Source organism: Condylura cristata, unplaced genomic scaffold (assembly GCF_000260355.1).
Source record: "Condylura cristata isolate star-nosed mole 26May11 unplaced genomic scaffold, ConCri1.0 scaffold00021, whole genome shotgun sequence".
NCBI classification, from domain to species: Eukaryota; Metazoa; Chordata; class Mammalia; order Eulipotyphla; family Talpidae; genus Condylura; species Condylura cristata.
In genome coordinates this window covers 34,374,464-34,392,628 of record NW_004567122.1, presented here as the reverse complement: position 1 = coordinate 34,392,628, position 18,165 = coordinate 34,374,464, and the positions used below count along the sequence as shown (strand labels likewise).

Sequence of the window (18,165 nt, the reverse complement as noted above, 5' to 3'; positions counted from 1 at the left end):
CATGCAGTTCCAGTTCTGAATAGCACATAGAGCAGTCCCAGAGTCTGTTAGGGCTTTCAACAAGATTGTGCAAGTAAAGAATTTTGCTCAGTGTTTGGCACAATGAATACTTCTGGTGTGTGAGAATCTGGTTCAACATTAATATTATTACTATTTATTAATTAGCTTAACTGAACTTTGCCCTCCCCAACAAAGGATAAGTAGGATCTAAGAAAGTTTTCCCCAGGATTTCAGAGAAGTTCATTTGGTAGTAACATCTCAGTTATTTAGACCCCTCACCTATTTAGGCCCTCTTAATAGTAAAACTATGACCTTTGTTGGAAAACTGGCCTTACAGGTTACTTGAAAAATATTTACTATTCCTGCAAATAGTTGTGGTTACCATGAAATAATCCACTTTGTAAAAGATGAATGGTAATATTTCTTTATGTGTTTTCACTTAGTATCCCAACCCCATGGATAAAAATGTCATCTCTGTAAAAATAGTGGAGGAAAAAAGAGGTAAGTTCCTTAATATATCTTATTCAGAGACGAACATTATGTAACACTGATTCTTTTAAAGGTGTGTGTGTATGTGTGCACATGTGTGTGTCAGCTTGTGGTTTTTAACATGTCTATTTGTGTATTTGATCAAAATGCGTGCCTAGCATTTATAGCTACATGAGGTGATCTTGCCAATTTCTTAATTAATAATTAATGACAGCTGTAACAGCTAACATTTTTGAGCTTTTAATATGTGCCAGACACTCTCACTTTTATTGCCTCAATCTTCAGAACAATGTACGGGGTAGGTATTATTATTACTCCTATTCAGTGAATGAAGAAACCAAGTTACCCCAAGTTTTATATTCTGAGTCAGTATTAATCAAGGTTATATTCTGAATCCTTATCATATAGTTCCATGTTTATCAATAGCAAAATAGATGTGATTAATAGCATATCCATATATGAGTGCGACCACATAGCAATTAGGTTATGGAATATAACTTAGCAGTGCAGTCCATTTTAACTGGAACAGGTGGACAAGCTATGCTTTTGCTGCCCTTGGCTTTGAATATTTAACTTTATTAGTACACAATTATATCTATTTGTTTACAGATAGCCCTGTATTGCTTATCAAAGGGGAGGTGCTCTGAGAAGCACAGCTTAGGCAAGTTTGTGGATATGCAAATGTCACACAGTGTTTGTAACTCTCCAACAGCACTCTCCATGTTGCTGGCACAGCATTTCAGGGGGCATCTGGGGAGAGGAACTGGGTCATCCACAACTTCTTGCTGCTCCTGTAGCACTGTAATAGTGTGCATGGTGTCATTAGGCAGTAGGGATTTGGAGACTGCCATCATATATGCAGTACATTGACCTAAATATTATGTGGCCTATGGCCTTATTGCCTGTGACTGTCTCCATGCAACAGTAGCAGAGTTGAGTTGTTGCAACAAAGACTGTCTGACTCAGAAAACCTAAAATATTTACTATTTGGCCCTTTGCCAAACCCTGGTGTAGGTGTCTTTGTACTCCTTTGCTCATCTCCAGTGTAAGAGCTTTAGTGGAAGCATTTTCACTGTCAGTACCTAGACTTGAGAATCAGGCAACACAAAAAGCTATAAGGATGCTTATAAATGCTTATAAGCAATGCAGCTAACTTTTTGGAGACACCCTGGCCCATGTCTGACTTGTTCTTGAAGTTTCTGAGGAAGTGACTGTTTATTATGTGCCTCTAGACCTTCTCTGTGTTTTTGCTTGTTTGTTAGAAGCTTTTGCTTGTTAGAACATTGTCTATACTTCATGCTGTTTAGGTATATTTTAAAAATATGTTTTTTGTACCCCTGTAGTGTGGAAGACACTTGTTATTTGGCATCAGACAAGTCTGATTTCAAGTCCTCACTTCATTAACTATTAGTCTGTCCAAATTTCTAAGTGACTTAAGTTTCTTCATCTGCAAAATAAGAAAATCGTAACAATCCTGATTTTAGGCTGTTGTGAAGATCAAGTGAGAACAAGTTCCTAGTGGTATAGGACATTAATTGTAGCCTTCAGGAGCAGCCAGTTCAATTTAAGTCTGTGTGCTGCAAACTTTGGATGAGCTGGCCAAAGGAATGCCAAGGGGTGAGCGAGGAACTGGGTTCTTATAGTATCTGAACAGTCAGGGTGTTTGCACCAAGGTTCAGGGCTACCACGGCCAGAGCTTTAAGAAACCCAGTAGGAGATTGGCTGAAGCACAGTAATGAATGGACCAAAAGGCAGCACTTTAAAATTTATCTTTTTCTCCACTTTGGTCTCTTGTTTTGTTAACTCAAATTTGGTGTATATTTTGTACATCCCTGGTACTATTCTGAAAGTTTCATTCCAAAACAGAATGGTTCCAGTCACAAGGGCTTTGCTCTTTGCTGAAAGAAAAAATGACAAATATAATTAGTTATGTGTTTAAATTTAATAGTTAGAAATCTTTCCATGAAAACATGTTTGATATGAAGAGCAAACATGTAACTCCTCAAAATTAATATAAAATTTAAATACAGCAAACATGTTTGGTGCAGAAGGTGGCAGATCACAGAAGCTTTGTTTCTGTTGGTTTTGAATAGGAAGCTCTCTGGCCCTTGTCAATGGAGTTAACATTGATGGTCAGAGCAGTGAGCAATTTGCACTTTTTTATCCTGACTTTAGAATGTACAGTGTAAGTGACTGTTTCACCCTTATCCCTTGATCGCAGATAGGTATATTTGACGTGATTTGGCTGAGTAAAGTGTCAGGGAACTGAGTTTTCAGTTAAACAGGAATTCTATATAGGAAATTGAAATTGACATAAAAAGTTTTTTGACATTAATACTAAAATACATTTCTTAAAAATTTGAGTGTAAAATTTTTATTTTCTAGATATGTCAACTGGGATCATCTATAGAAAGAGGATTGCAATCTGTCAGAATGTGGTTCCAGAAATTTTAAGGAAGGTAAATTTATTTCAGAATTTAATCAGCTTTGGTATGACATTGGGGACTTTTCATATGGGCTTGGAAAGTGGCAGCATTTTCTGATGTAAAGAGTTGTTAGGACTTTCCCAAATCTTCTGCCTCCAGCACTTCGGAGGAAGGAAGTGTCTCATAATGAACTTTGGTTCTGGCGATGCTGCAGGAGATAGGTTTTTTTCCTGTTTCTGTCTCTCTTCTGTGCAGGGTTCTTAGCAGTCATTGAGAGCTACATTTTTAAAAAAAGATACCTTGGATATTTTGCATGAAGTGCCCACCTTTCCTGATCTGTCCATCGTTAGATAAGACTCAGGTAAGAATGATCACAAGTGAGCAGGTTGTAAATAGTCTGCTCCTTAGTAAAGTAGACAAAGGCTTCAGTTTCTGTTTCACTGTCAGAACAGTTGTTTCAGGGAATGTAATGTTCTCAATGTGCTGTGTCAGCCTTATTGTGGGTATATCTATGAAGTTATGGCATTGATGATGAAATCTTCATGATAGCAAATTGTTTTCCTTTCTTTGCAATCTTTAAGCACTCTGGTGATGGTTGGAAAAAGGTAAGTGAAAATTTTAATCTAGTTGAATAATGGAGGGATTGGTGGGATCCATCCTTTTGGAATTACTAGGAAGAGGAGAGCATATATACTTGCTTGTACTTTTAAAAACGTCTCACAAGGTTTCAAACCGGAAGTGATTTCTGTGTAATGCAAAGCCTGGCTGGGCTCCTGCTGATTAGCTTGCAAATTACACTGCTGTGCTGTCTGTAGAAAAAAATGACAGTTTCTGTCACTTCCTTATCATGGATTAAAGCTCTGTCACATTCTTTAGCAAGAAGAAAGCTGATATGACAATGAAAATGAACTTTTAAAAAAGATGGCAAGATATGTTGCAGTTTTTTTGTAGCAAATTAACACTGGCTTTTTCCAGAATGTGTACCCTGCCTTTGCCCTATATACATACTTTGAATCTATTATTTAAAAAGGCACTCAACTTTGTCCTGTATCTCAATTTTAAATAATTTAAGGACACCTCTGACTTGTACAATTCTGCCTCTGTAGTTTTCCTTGTCTCCTTTGTCTAGGAAAACATACATGTCTAGGTGTTGGACAGAGTTAAAATGAAGAAAATATTTTACCTTATATTGTCCTGCATGTGGGTTCATAAATGAACCTGATTAGAATCCATCAACCTAAGAAGGCCATAACCAGCTCTAAAGGAGACATGGAGGAGGCTGATAATTTGCTTTGTGTTTAGCATTTAAGGAAATCAGGACAGAGTTGGTATCGCCTGTATAAATCTTGGGCCATTTGCATGCCCTTTCCAGCATTTAGTAAGGTCATAGTGTGATTACCGAGGGCTTACAGATAGCTATTGGTGAGCTGTTGTCCATATGTATCAGGATCACTTGTCCTCTTAGTCATGCAAGACTGAGAACAGCTACAAGTTCAGTTCTTCTGGAGCCTGTTCTTCCTATATTGAGAAAACCATCTTTCCTTTGTTGGACAGGTGAGCATTTTAAAGGTGCCTAATATCCAGTTAGAAGAGGAGTCGTGGCTCAATCCTCAGGAAAGAAGCATGGCCATACAGAGTCACTGTCTCACATGGACTCAATATGCATCCATGAAGGAAGAGTCTGTCTTTCGGGAAAGTACAGAAAATCCAAATTGGTAAGATCATTTCTGTGTGTGTGTGTGTATGTCTATGTCTTTGTGTGTGTGTGCATGCACAAGATGGGTACTGGGAAACACATATATTGAAAAGCTATGATTTCATACTTATGAAGTCATATATACCTCATATAAATCACACACTAATTTTTAACCATACAGTAATTAATAGATTTCCATCAGGGGTACCTTTTACTTTTATGTGTTTTTTAAAAATTGTTTTTTAAATAACCATCTAATTCTAGGAATAATAATTTGTATCTTGTTAAAAATATCAGGCAGCTCTGTTCTGCTCCCCACTCTGTCTCTGGTGAATCCTCTCATTCTCCTCATCTCTGGCCTGTACCCCAGTTCTGTATGAATAAATAAATAAATCTTAAAAAAAAATCAGGCAGTTTTGGAAAAAAACCTTTCACCTAGATACAGTGTATTTATAGAAATTTTTTGGTCCATTCTTAATTGACATTTAGATTGTTTCTAACTCTTGCTATTACAAAAAATGCTGTAATGAAAATTCCTATGATTACTTACTTCTTTACTGTTATATGAAGCAAAGTGGGATATATGACTCAAAGGTATGTGCATTTTATGTTTTAATTCATATTACCAGGTTCCTCTGTAAAAGATTTGACCTCTTGCTTTTTTCTTCACACCTTTGAGTTGTCATTTCTTGTCCACTTCAAAACACTTTCTTTCATTGGATACAGCAGGTCAAATACTTATTGACACTTACTATGTCAAGGTTAAAGCCAGATCTTTCACCTGCCTTAGCTCTGAAGCTCAGATTAAATAAGTTACCCAAGAAGAAAGGGTGATGAGTTGCTAAATCAAGATGTGAATCTGAGTCATGAATCCACCCTGGAAAAGTGGTGGAGTAGGACTGTGGAAATGTGGACGTTCATAAAGGGCCTATTTGTCTGTGCAGTGTTTGGGTGCCAGGGTATGGAGAATGGCTTTTGTCCTTTCATCCACAAAAAGGCTCATGAGCAGTGGATGTGTGATGAAAGTGGTGATCGAGATTCTAGAAACTTATGTTTTCTTAGCTCTTGACATGATTTTAGAAAGGCATTTAACAGACATTCTAAAAGAGGTTAATGGGGAAGATGCCAAAGAAGAGATACATTATTACCTTCATTCCCTTTTGCCAGGGAATGTGAGACTAATGGCTAGCAACTGTACCCAGAGGATGAAATATGGACAATTTTTAAAAGAAAAAATAAAAGCTGTCACGGCTGCTGAGTCTAAAATTAGACCTTCAAGCTGTGTGTTGGTTGGCAGGTGTGGGTGTGTGACAGGAAACCAGATGTCATTCTGTCCCTGTACATGGCCTGTCGACTCACTTCAGAGGTGGGCTCCAAATGGGTTTCCTGTAGAACTTTATAAAGCCTTACTCTGTGTCTCTTCACATAGATCCATTTTTGCTTTCCTGTTGACAATTCTGCAGTCATGGCACCTTCTGGGGCACGAGCTTTCCTCTGTCTGTGTTATCACACAGCTGGGTGTTTCTAATATGTGCTCTCACTTTACTAGCTTCATTGGACATTTTCTTTGTTCAATTTTTATGGAATGGAATTGTGTCCTTTTTGGAAGGTGGAGTGATATGTTTTCCACTCATCTTACTTTTCCTTAGCCCAGCTTGGCAGTCCGTGCCTCAGAGAATACCTCCTGTACTTATGCTGTCCCTTCTGCATCAATAAGGCTGCCTGGCACAGCAAGTGACAGATGTCCTGTCTCAGATGACACCAGTAATCATCTGTACACATACCAAGCAGTGTTCTAAGTGCTTATGTGTGTTTGTCTCTCTCTCTCCATATATAAATTCATTTACTCCATGTAGCCACCATATTAGGGTGCAACTATTATTATTCCCATTTTGTGTTTCTTAGTGAAGTAATTTGTACAAAGTAGATGTCAGTAAGCATTTGAGGCAGATCCAAACCTTTTGACTCTAGAACCTGTGCTGTTGGTAACTGTGCTTTTCTTCTCAGTAAGGAACTCTTCTCTCTTAACCAAGTGGGCCATACTTTCCATCTTTCTCTGAATACTTTTTTTTTCCCTTTAAGTTGGATGTCTTTAAGTTAATTGCCAGTGGCAACTAGGGTTAGAATACATCTTTGTCCATATTTAGTGAGGGAAAGTTACCGGTGAGAGGGAGGGAACCTGCCTTTCAATCATTAAGGGGAAAAAACCTCCCCCAAATATGTTCCAGTGAACTTAGACCACTGAGACCAATAAGAGTGATCAGAAGATTAACAGAAGCTGATCGGTCCTGAGAGTCAGGATCTGCCCCTGGGGAAGTAACCAGGGGAAGGACCACTTATCTGTGAAATCCATGGGCTGTGAGGGCCGAGAAGGGATGCCTGAGAAAAAGTAATTGGAAAATACTAAGAAGGAGTCACTGACACCCTTTTCCCTCCTCACTGTGGTGCCCACTGTCTTTGGTCTGCTTTGGAAGGTAATAGATGAGTACAGGGGTAGCTCTTCACCAGGTGCAGAAACCAGAAGCTGGAAAGACAGCAGGAACGAACAACCCCATAGTCTTTTGCCTTTTCATGCTTGACTCATTTAGCTAATAGACAGATCTGCCTTATCCACTCAACGGGCCTGACTCCTTTAGTTGGGCATAGGTGCTCCCATGTCTTGTAGTACAGTAAGTGGCTAGATCTTCCCTTGGGGTAGGATCCCATCTTTGAGACTTTACCTGCATGCCATTGCAAGCTTACTGCACTTCTCCAGGGCCCAGCTCCTTTAATTGTACAGTGATGATGATATCCCTTTCTCAGAGGGGGGTTGTGAGAATTAGATGCCATGGTACATATAGGAAGTGGAGCGAAGTGTCTGCCCCTGGGGTCAGTAAAGGCTGGTGTTGGTATTATTACCTTTATTGTTTTTGTTGATTAAAACTTCATATTATGGGCCCTCCCTGGTGGTGCAACTGGTTAAAGTGCAGCACTATGAAGCTAGATGCAGCCATTTCAGTGCGGGTTCATTTCTAGCCACATGGCGCAGCAGACTTCTGTCTTGCCCACTGCTTCCCTCAGCAGTGTACTTTGTTGATATGCCTGTTCTGCTCCCCACTCTGTCTCTGGTGAATCCTCTCACTGCCCCTGCACCTCTGGCCTGTACCCCAGTCCTGTATGCATAAATAAACAAATCTTAATTAAAACCCCACAATACGGCCCTCCCTGGTGGCGCAGTGGGTTAAAGCACTGCACTAAGAAGCTTAAGCCACTTCCGCATGAGTTCGATACCTGCCTGCCCCGGAGGTGACCACATGGAGTGGCAGATCTCTCCTGACCCACCCGCTGCTCCCCTCAGCAGTGTACTTCATTGATCTGCCTGTTCTGCTCCTCACTCTGCCCCTGGTGAATCCTCTCACCCTCCGCATCTCTGGCCTGTAACCCAATTCTGTATGAATAAATAAATCTTTAGAAAAAAAAAAAACTACAATACTTGATTCTAATACTCAGTATGAATCATTTTAATATAGAAATGCTGTTTATAATTATAACATTATACTGCAGGAAGTTGTCCTCACTTGGCCTCAATTCCCAAGTCAAGTGTGTGGGAACCCTTCTGTTTCATGTCTAGAAGGAGACTGAGAATAGGAGGGAATTGCATCCAGAGGTCAATGTGAGAATTTGGCATGGGCTGAAGTCCCCCCCATTTTGGCTTCTCTTCTTGGTCTATGCTGTGGCTGTACCTGCTGTAGACCTGGCTGTGACGTGTGTTGCTTGGAGGAGGTGCCTGAGTGTTCCCAGTCAGAGGTGCTGGGCTGATGCTCTGTGTGGTCTTAGAACAGTGGGGCCAAATCAGAAAATAGAACAGGAAAAACATTGAAAGTCAACTTTGTGGGACTGTTCCACTCCTGGGAGTTGAGACTTGTGTGTATTATTTTAGACTTTTTAGAAGACAGGAAAGCCATGATTTCTGCCCTCTGAGACGTTATATTTTGAGATAGACTTTTAATTTTTTATTGTTTTGTGTTTACCACTACTCTTTATAACATATTTACTTGTTTATAAATATATTTACTTATTTATACTTTGTAACACAATTACTTATCTGATTCTTTTTTTTTTTTTTTTTAAGATTTATTTATTTATGCATACAGAACTGGAGTACAGGCCAAATATGCAGGGTGGTAAGAGGATTCACCAGAGACAGAGTAGTGAACAGAACAGGCAGATAAACAAAGCACTCTGCTGAAGGGAGTAACAGGTGAGACAAGAGAGGTCTGCTGCACCACATGGATCACCTCTGGGGCGGAGGTTGAACTTGCACTGAAGCGGCCACCGCCTGGCCGCTTCGCAGTGCTATGCTCCAATCTGCTGCACCACCAGGGAGGGCCTTGTTTGATTCTTTTCCTTAGAGTAGATTTTTATTGTAATATGTTAGATTATAATTGATCGACATTTGTATTTTCTTAAAAGATTTATTTATGCATACAGAACTGGGGTACAGGACAGAGGTTTGTGGGGGGTGAGAGAATTCACCAGAGACAGGTGGGGAGCAGAACAGGTACTATCTACTGAAATACACTGCTGAGGGGAGCAGTGGGCAGGACAGGAGAGTTCTGCTGTGCCATGTGGGTCACCTTCCTGGCCGGGAGTCAAACTCATGCTGTAGTGCTGTGCTTTAACCCATTGTGCCTCCAGGGAGAGCCTTAGTTAATCTACATTTTATTTGGCTTTAATAATGGACTTTACTTCATCCAAGTGATCCTAAAAGATCATCATCTTGTGAAGGTATTTTCTTGGGCTTTGCTCTTTCGCCACAATTTTCTGTTTTTGTTTTTTATGTGTTTTGTGATAAGTCAAAACTTTTCAGTTATCGTGAATAAAGTTTAAATCATCACCATGTGGACATGTTACTCTGTGATGTTACAGAGCTGGGCTTCTGGTCCTTTTGTGGATGATCTTTCTCTCAGACTCACTATTGAGTATTTTCACTGATATCTACAAATTTTATTTTTGAGACTTAAAAATGTTCAGTTTAGTAAAGTTTATGTTAGAAACATAAAATATATTTATTTAGCATTCATAAAATATCAAAGAAATTCCTCTTGGAATATAGTAAAATAATAACCCCTCCCCCTGTCAATATGCAGATTAAATAAATAGGATGAGTAGCTGTTTGTAGTTCCATACATTTTCATTATTATTAAAGCTCATTCTATGAATATTCTTCATTCTGATACATAAAGTATATACTATCTTGAATTTTTTATTTTTCAGTTGAATTTTTTATTCTTTAATTTATGTGTTAAAGCATTTTAGCTCTTGAGCTTTCCTTTGGTGAATCACAAACATGATTTGCTTGTTTTGAGGGTATACTTGTTGGACAGTTTATTCTTTTTGTATCTATTTTCTCATTTCTGAAGTATATATTTATTTTTTCTTTAGGAGCAAATATGACAGTTTGTTGTCATCCATGTGTTCAATACTGGCTTTTCCATTGATCTCCAAACTCGCTTTTGCTGAAATTAAAATGTTCTGGCTTTGTTAACTTTACTTAGGAATTATTTCTGAGCCACAATTCTTTTTTTTTTTTTTTAATTAAAAAAATCCAACTGCATTTAATGTTCCCTGTATTCTCTACTTTTGGCATTTAAAGTTACAGATTCATTATTTATATTTTATCAAGGTAGCATTGGTTTGCAATATATATAATTTGGGGAATAGGTTCACACTCCCTCAGATGTGTGTTATACCCATCACCAAAGCTTTGTTCCCACCTCCACCCTCCCTTTTCTCTAGAAGCTTCAATTCTACAATCATATTTCAAGGCTGTGTTTTGGTTTTGATTTCTCAGTTCCTTTGTTTTATTTCTCTATATTCCATTTATGAATAAAATCACCTAAATTGTCTGTCTTCTTTTGATTTATTTCAGTTACCATAGTCCCCTCCAGTTTTTTTAATGTTTAAAGTGTCTTTTTTAAAAATATATATAATAGTTTATTTTTACGTCATTTTGTGCATTGTTCATCTCAGTTGTAATCCTGTGGTCTGAGCCCCAATTCTGACGATAAAGGACTTGAGAGTGTAGTTACTAATAGCCTGAATAAACACTACTGTATTTGTTCCAAAACATGACTCCCTGTGCTCATATTGACCTTGATTTCCAGTGTACCAGTGGATGATAAAACAATTAGCAGAAAGCACTGCCAATTAACAGAAAACTGAGCACCAGGCCTTTTTGGTATGTAAACATGACATCTGGGTAGGAGACTTGTTTTGGCTTAATAAGATTGGCCTTCAAAAGATACTCATTTGCCTTTCACGTTTGTGTTCATTTAATCAGGGTCCTCTCTATTTCCTATCCTGTGTATCTATAGTTGAGCTTAGTGCTGGGCTCCAAGGAGATGCCCTCTGTCCATTTATTGAGTGAAAGGCAGATGGTGCTTCTTATGGGCTGAGATGGGGATAAGGAAAGAGAAATGGAAAAGGACAGAACTGGCAGGAGAGGGAAGTGTCTATTGAAGAATCTGGTAAGATTTGGTAGGAAGTAGAGGGCATCTTAAACTAGTAACATGGAAACCTCTCTTGGTTTTTGCTGCTTGGTTAGGGTAACCAAGCAGTTTGATTAGGGGAAAAGATATGTAAGCTAACCTGAACTCCCTCACAGAATGATGCAAAGACTTTGTAAGAGATTGGAGAGTATCTTGCACTCAGAAAACATAAGGAGTAAGTAGGAACTTTAGAGATATTACCCTAGTGACTGCCTGTTGATTTTTAAAATTCTTCTGTGCCCTTTGGTTCCCCCCATTTTTATTGAAATATAATCGGCATAATAATATTGTGTTAGCTTAAGGTCTCCAAACATAATGATTTGATTGATACATGTGTATATATATATTGTGAAGTGATGACAATATACACATGTGGATAGTTAATATCCATTACTCACATAGAAAGACATTTCTTTTTCTTGTAATGAGAACTTTCAAAATTTGTTTTCTTAGCAACTCCCAAGTATAGAATCAAGTATTATTAAATGTAGTCTCCATGATGAACATTACATCCCCAGTTCTTAGTTCTCTTATAAATGAAATTTGTAACATTGACCACATTCATCCATTTTGCCCACCTCCTACCACCCATCTCTCAAAGCCATCAGTCTGTTCTGTTTCTGTGATTTTGTTTTTTTCAGATTCCACATGTAAATGAGATCATACAGCATTTGTCTTTCCCTGCCTGACCAATTTCACTTAGTTTACCACTCTTAAGGTCTACCCATGTTGCACAAATGAAGGATTTTTCTTCATTTTATGACTGTGTAATATTCTGTTTATATATACCGCATGTTTTATCCATTGACATAGCTTGACTTTTGTAAATAATATCACAGTACATGGTAATGGTGGTGGTGTGTGAGTGCAGATACCTCTCCAGCATACTGAAATTGCTTCTTTCAGGTATATACCCAGAAGTGGGCTTTCTGGATTATACGACAATTATGTTTTTATTTTACTTTAGTTTTTCCTCATTACCACTATTCCTTATATTCCCTTACCTCTTTCCTACTCCTTCCCCTCTTAATCTTAGATCCCTAGTGATGTTAATTAACTAATGTCCATTACTTTTTATGAGTACTGTAAAAGTGCAGTACTTTTATCTGTACTGTACTTTCAAACTATCTGCTAAATTAAATTTAGTGGTATTTGTATCTTTCAATCAGACTTTATTATTCAAAATTCTCTCAAACTTCCTCCATTTTACTGAAGATGGCTGCATTTTATCTTTCTTGTGACTGCATAGTATCCGACAGCATGGATATGCCACACATCCTTGACATTTAGGCCTCCCATGTCCTTTCAATTTACTGTTGTACAGAATACTGTCGTAAACATTGTAAAACATTTTTTTTCTTCTTTTTATTTTGCACTGATGGTTTCTTTAAATAGCTGCCTAGTGATGACTTTTTTTTTTTTTAATTTTGGAAGAATGTCCATACTGTTTTCCTCAGAGGCTGTACCAGTCTATAGCTATCAAGAGTGCTCAAGGGCTCCCTTTCTCCTCTTCCTTGCCAACCACTGAGATATCTTGTCCTTTGAGGAGAGCCATTCTCAGAGTTGTGAAGTAATATGTCATTGTGGTTTTGATTTGCATTTTTCTGATGATTAGTGATATTGCCTCCCCCTTAGAAGGGGAGTCACTTTGAATAGTGAATGATTGCAGTGCTGGGAGTAGGATTGCAGTCCCCCTCACAGTTGACAATTTGTGAATAATGTGTAGACAGTCTTCCATTTAATGGGGAAACTATAGATGAAAGAAGTCCATGTGTGAGTGGACCCATGCAGTTCAAGCTTGTGCTGTTTAAGAGTTAACTGTAGATCCACTGAGGTGATTCTAGTCTTGTAGATCAGGTCTGGCCCCTGGGAGTTAACATTTTTAAAGTTCTCTGAGTGAATCAGTTGAACAGCTAAATTTGGGGAACCCCCTGATGCTTAGTGTCCACTGTTCCAGTTGGTAAGCACTGCTGATGGCCCTTTTGGAATATCTGGTTTTTGCAACATTTCTATTAACCTTAAAAAGTATGCCAGTTAATAATCTGACTCTCCAGCAAATAGTATATACGTTTAAGCAAATACACCTAGCCAAAGAGCTTAGCAAAATTATGTGAGAGAGAAGTTACCAGTGGAAGTAAGGGAAGGAGAAGGGAGCCTAGTGTCAAAATTGTGTTGTATTCTATGTTCTAATGGAGCAGAGATGCTGATTAAATTCTCTCTCTCTCTCTCTCTTTTTTTGTTAGCTTCTTACATCTATAGTGAGTAAAAAGTTTAGGTATTAAAAATTTTTATTAATCAGCCATTGTTATGCAAGACAACCTGAAGAGACAATAGAAGGAACCCGATGACTATCTACCCAGTTTAAGGAGCTGTCTCTTCCATCTGGCTGTGGGTTGACATCTAGGAGCTTGACTGCCATCTTCTAATTAATGCTGATACTGGTCGCTAAGCAAAGAGATGGAGAATAAAATTGATAACCAGTTCAGTTTCCTTGTCTGCGTTTACATTTGTGTTTTGAGTTGTCTGTGTTGGAGGTAGAGGCAGCTCCATTTCCTGTGTTTGATCTAGCCAGGCCTATAGCCTTGAGAGGACCTTGGTGTGATTCCTCTTGTCTGGTTGATCCTCCTTTCTGCTCTGATTTGGCTAACTAGCCTCTTGTCTGAAGATAAGGAAAGCTTCCAGTTTAGTTTGGATGAGCCTTACTCCAAATATTTTTTATCATATTTAAAAATAACATTTTCTGATTTTTCGCCACAAATATTAAATTTTCATTGTGAAATAGTTGCAAAATATGTATAAGCTAAGTCAGCATGTGGTCGTCAGGTATGTGTTCTTACTAGTCAGTGGCCCCATAACAAACCAATTACCTGACTTCCACCTTTATAGATTAGTTTGCCCATTGTTGATTACTTACAGAATGAAATCATAGAGTATGTTCTCGATTCTTTGCTGTTTCTTTGGTGTATCATCATGTAAGTATCATCTTATGTGTATCAGAGATTGTGCTTTTGTTCCAACTGGGCCAGTTTGCAAACTGTTGGGTGTTCTGAGGCTCTTGTCAACCACTCAGGCTGCCAACAAACTTGCCTTGAGCAGGCAGTGATAAGCTTTGCGGCTTGTTACTCAATCTGCAAAAACATTATTTTTGCAAACATGGAATCGTATGGTACATACTATCCAGAGTTTTACATTAATTTAACATCACATTTGGGACTAATCTTTCCTTATTAGTTGTGTCTTTCCTTATTAAGTGTGTCATTTTAAAATGACTTTTTATGGCTGTTCAGATGCATTCATTGGGCAGAATTATTCTAGTGTGTTTTATTAAATGACCTAATTATTGGGCATTTGCATTATTTCCCAGAATTTGCTCTTATAAATAATGATGTGATGAATTTGGCCTTGCTAAATGGAAGTATGCATTCTGAAGTATCTAAAAAATACTGCCCAAGGGCTCAGCATCTGTCATTGTTGAGTAGACCTAGATGAATTAACTGGGGAGTGAGTAGAGTGGAGTGGTGGAGGGCAATGGTGGTTGGTGTGGTGTGGAAACAATACCTGAAGGGGGAGATCCTGCACCTCTTAACCATACACAGTGTGCTAAACCATTATCACCTCAATTAAAAAAAAAAGATGTAGGATCAGGAACAGCAACATAATTTGCATGGTCTAATGAGAAGTGAAAATGCAGAGTACCTTTGTTTAAAAACATTTAAGAATTTCAAAACAGTGACAGCAAACACTTCAGGCAGCTGTTTTGATAACTGATATAGCAACACAGATCACTTTGAAACCACTTCTGAATGGGTGACATGTACCAGTGGACCCTGTATGCCAAGATAAGCTCCAGCTGGTCCAGTTCACAAACTTCGGTATTCTGAGGCTCTTGTCCACCACTCAGGATCCCAACAAACTTGCCTTGAGCAGGTAGTTATCTAAGGTTAGTCAGATGGTGGAAAGGGACATGGAATCTGAGGTCAACTCTGGGATTCAAGAAGTGGCCCTGTCACTTACTTCTACATGAAATTAGCAAATTTCCCTTTTTGTAACTAGCAAATTTCCCTTTTTGAAACTAAGTTTTTTCATCTGTGAAATGAGATTAATATTTCTACCTCATAAGATTATTGTGAAATTTAACAAAAAAAGTGTGTATATAGAAGATTTAATATGATTTATTGTGGTGATCTGTTAAAAGCTATCAACTACTGTTATTATTAGTTCATAAATACCATGATTTAGGAGACTGAGCCACCCTGCCCAGTAATGCATACCTTCACTAGGCTGCCAGCCTCCGGAGATTCTGTCGTTTCATTATTTCTTATGTTAAGGCATTTCTGCTGCTGCTCATTGAGGCAACAGCCCACTGCTTCCTAGGACAGGTGAAAGAGAACAGTTCAGAGGAAGAGGCCATAGGAGAGGAGGCTGGGCAGGCTGGCAGGTGATAGGTCTCACTGATGACTCTGCCAGGTGAGTATGTGAGGTATGATCGGAGTGTGGGAGAGAAGGCTGGGAAGCTGGATGACTTCTGGAGTTCTCAAGGCTTTGAATGCCAGAATAAGAAAGGAGGAACTCTTTGCCATGTTTATGGTGATCAAGTGCCACCTAGAAGCTAATGAAACACAAAGGTTTTGCAGTTTATGGGAGCTGACATTTATACTTAGACACTGTGCTTCTCTTTTTGTAAATAGGAATGAAGAAATAGTAGTAGATAACATTATTACTATTGTTATTGCTACTACCAGTGTTACTGTTATTAACTAACATTTGTTGAGTGTTTACCCATATTACCTTGAATAAGTAATTGTATTACTTATTCACCGTGAGAATAATGGGATAATAGGTATACTAAACCCCATTACAGAGGAGGCTGAAATTCACAGAGCTTCAGGAACTTTCTTACTTCTCTGTGCATGGGTGAGAGTGCTCTAGCATGGTGGGGTGCACATATGAAAACCTAGGAGCAGGCAGTCTGACCTGCAGGCCTCGCATTTCCTATGGGGCATCTCCTATGTGATTATAGGAAAATGCTGAAAACATACTGATTAGAGCTGATGTCATTACAAGAAAATATATGTGAAACTTTTTTTTCCATCTCAAGTACACTTTAATTAAATTCCCATCATGAAAACAATTAGGCAAGATTTGCTATACCTAACCAGTCAATAATTCAGGGACAGGATCTCATTAAGAGCTTTTGCTTGCCTGGAAACTGCCATTTGGAGGATTCAGAGTTGGTGGCTCTATGCTCTGGGGATTAGTTCCAGTTCTCTATTTCCTTTGAACTTCTTAATATTCCCAAATCCAGAAGGAAGCACATTTTTAAATGGTCCAAAAGTAGGGAGATTGATTGTAAAACTGCCACTCACTTTCAGAAAAGCCTTCCTGGTTTGGATATGTGCTTTCTGTCATGACTCCATTGTGAATCTGTGTTGAATTATGTCCACCCATGGGTAAAGCCATAGATGTGACTCAGATGGAGGCACAGACTGAGTGATGAGCAACCTCTTGTACTAATTTTCCAGACTGGTGGTTTCTCTCTAAACCAAGTGAAGACTGCCCCCTACTGACTTCATCAGGTAAAACTCTTGAGACATTAGGTTCATTTTTTTTTTGATAAAAGTGTTAGCAAATAAAGTCAGACTGCATTTATTCTGCTTTTTCCTTTTCTCTTCCCCACCCTCTCTCATTCACTCTTTCTTTCCTAATGCATTATTGATTTCCTACTAGGTGCTAGGCATTGCAAATGAAATCAAGGGTATAATGAATAAAAAAATGTATCACTACAATAATTTAGAAAACAGTTGGCTTTACCTATTAAAGTTGAGCCTGTACATGTCCTATGGCCCTTATATTTGACGGTTATAATGCCTGGATGCATTATAAATATTTTCATTACAACACCTTAATTCTTCTAAATTGGATCCATGTTAATTTGAGGCTTATTTAGCATGAGAGATTTAGGTTAACTATACGTAGTAAAAAGAAAATATATGATGTGTTTTGTCAATAACTTATTGAGGGAAAGTGCGACATTTTCTTCCCTGGCAGTTTTTAAATATAATAGGGTAAACTCTCATCTTGTTGATGGTTGAGGGTATGATCTTACTTTACTATTCTCTGATATGTGGGCAAACCCTGAGAGTGCTTTTCTGAGTACTTACGTCTCTGAAAAGTGGTGGAAAGAAATACTAGTTTGAATATTATGCAAGGAAGACTTTTATTAATCCCTAATCTATACTTGCCTTGAGGACTGAACAGGACATCTTTCCCAAGAGTGTGAGACTGCTCCACTTTTCACTTTCAAAAAGCAAATGTCTGCTTTGACTAATCTGGACTAAAGACAGGAAAGATTAGTGTCACTAGGATATAGTTTTACATGAACAAATCACTTTAAATAGGCTTAAATCTAAGAGGTAGAAGCTGTTTTGCCCAGACTTACTTATCTAGTATTTATGTCATATTCGCTGTATGCACAAACATGTTCATGGTGTATGTGAAAGAGGGAGAGAGGGAGGGAGAGAAGGCATCTTTTTTACTGTGTGCATGATGTGAATGTAGAAAAGTTTATTGCTAATTAGAGAGAAGGTCTAATTAAGGGGTTATGATAACTAATTTTACCAAAACTACAGCCTTTTATATTCATAGTTTTCTCAAATGTTTTTCATAATGTCAGTGTATATATTCATACAGCCAGCCATTCCCACCCCAGTACAACTAAGGAGATATGGCTTCCATCTTCTTTCCATTGATCTAAAAGAATATAGAATATATTCTATCAAAGAATATTTTAAAAATTAAAAAAAATTTTGATTGTAAGGAAATTAAATATTAATTCATTTAATACTTACTCAGTGTGTTACAGAGTACCCCAAAGTGAATTGGGCTGCCTGTCTGTGGATTCTGCCATCTACCAGACAAAACATATAAAACTTTAATGAAAAGGGACTTTAATACAGTGAGTATACAATATGGAACACAAAGAATATAGCTTCTAAATCAAACACCTGAAGTTACCCATCCCCTC

The 18,165-nt window shown here is 38.2% G+C and overlaps 1 protein-coding gene across 1 annotated transcript in view; it reads left to right on the top strand.

Moving 5' to 3' along the window:
* PRELID2 (PRELI domain containing 2) overlaps nt 1–18,165 on the top strand; it is a 65,334-nt gene that overhangs the window by 11,148 nt on the left and 36,021 nt on the right. The window contains exons 2-5 of the mRNA XM_012727704.1: nt 444–501; nt 2,875–2,948; nt 3,497–3,520; nt 4,470–4,630. Of these exons, the coding sequence (XP_012583158.1) occupies nt 444–501; nt 2,875–2,948; nt 3,497–3,520; nt 4,470–4,630 (317 nt within the window). The remainder of the gene's footprint in view (nt 1–443; nt 502–2,874; nt 2,949–3,496; nt 3,521–4,469; nt 4,631–18,165) is intronic.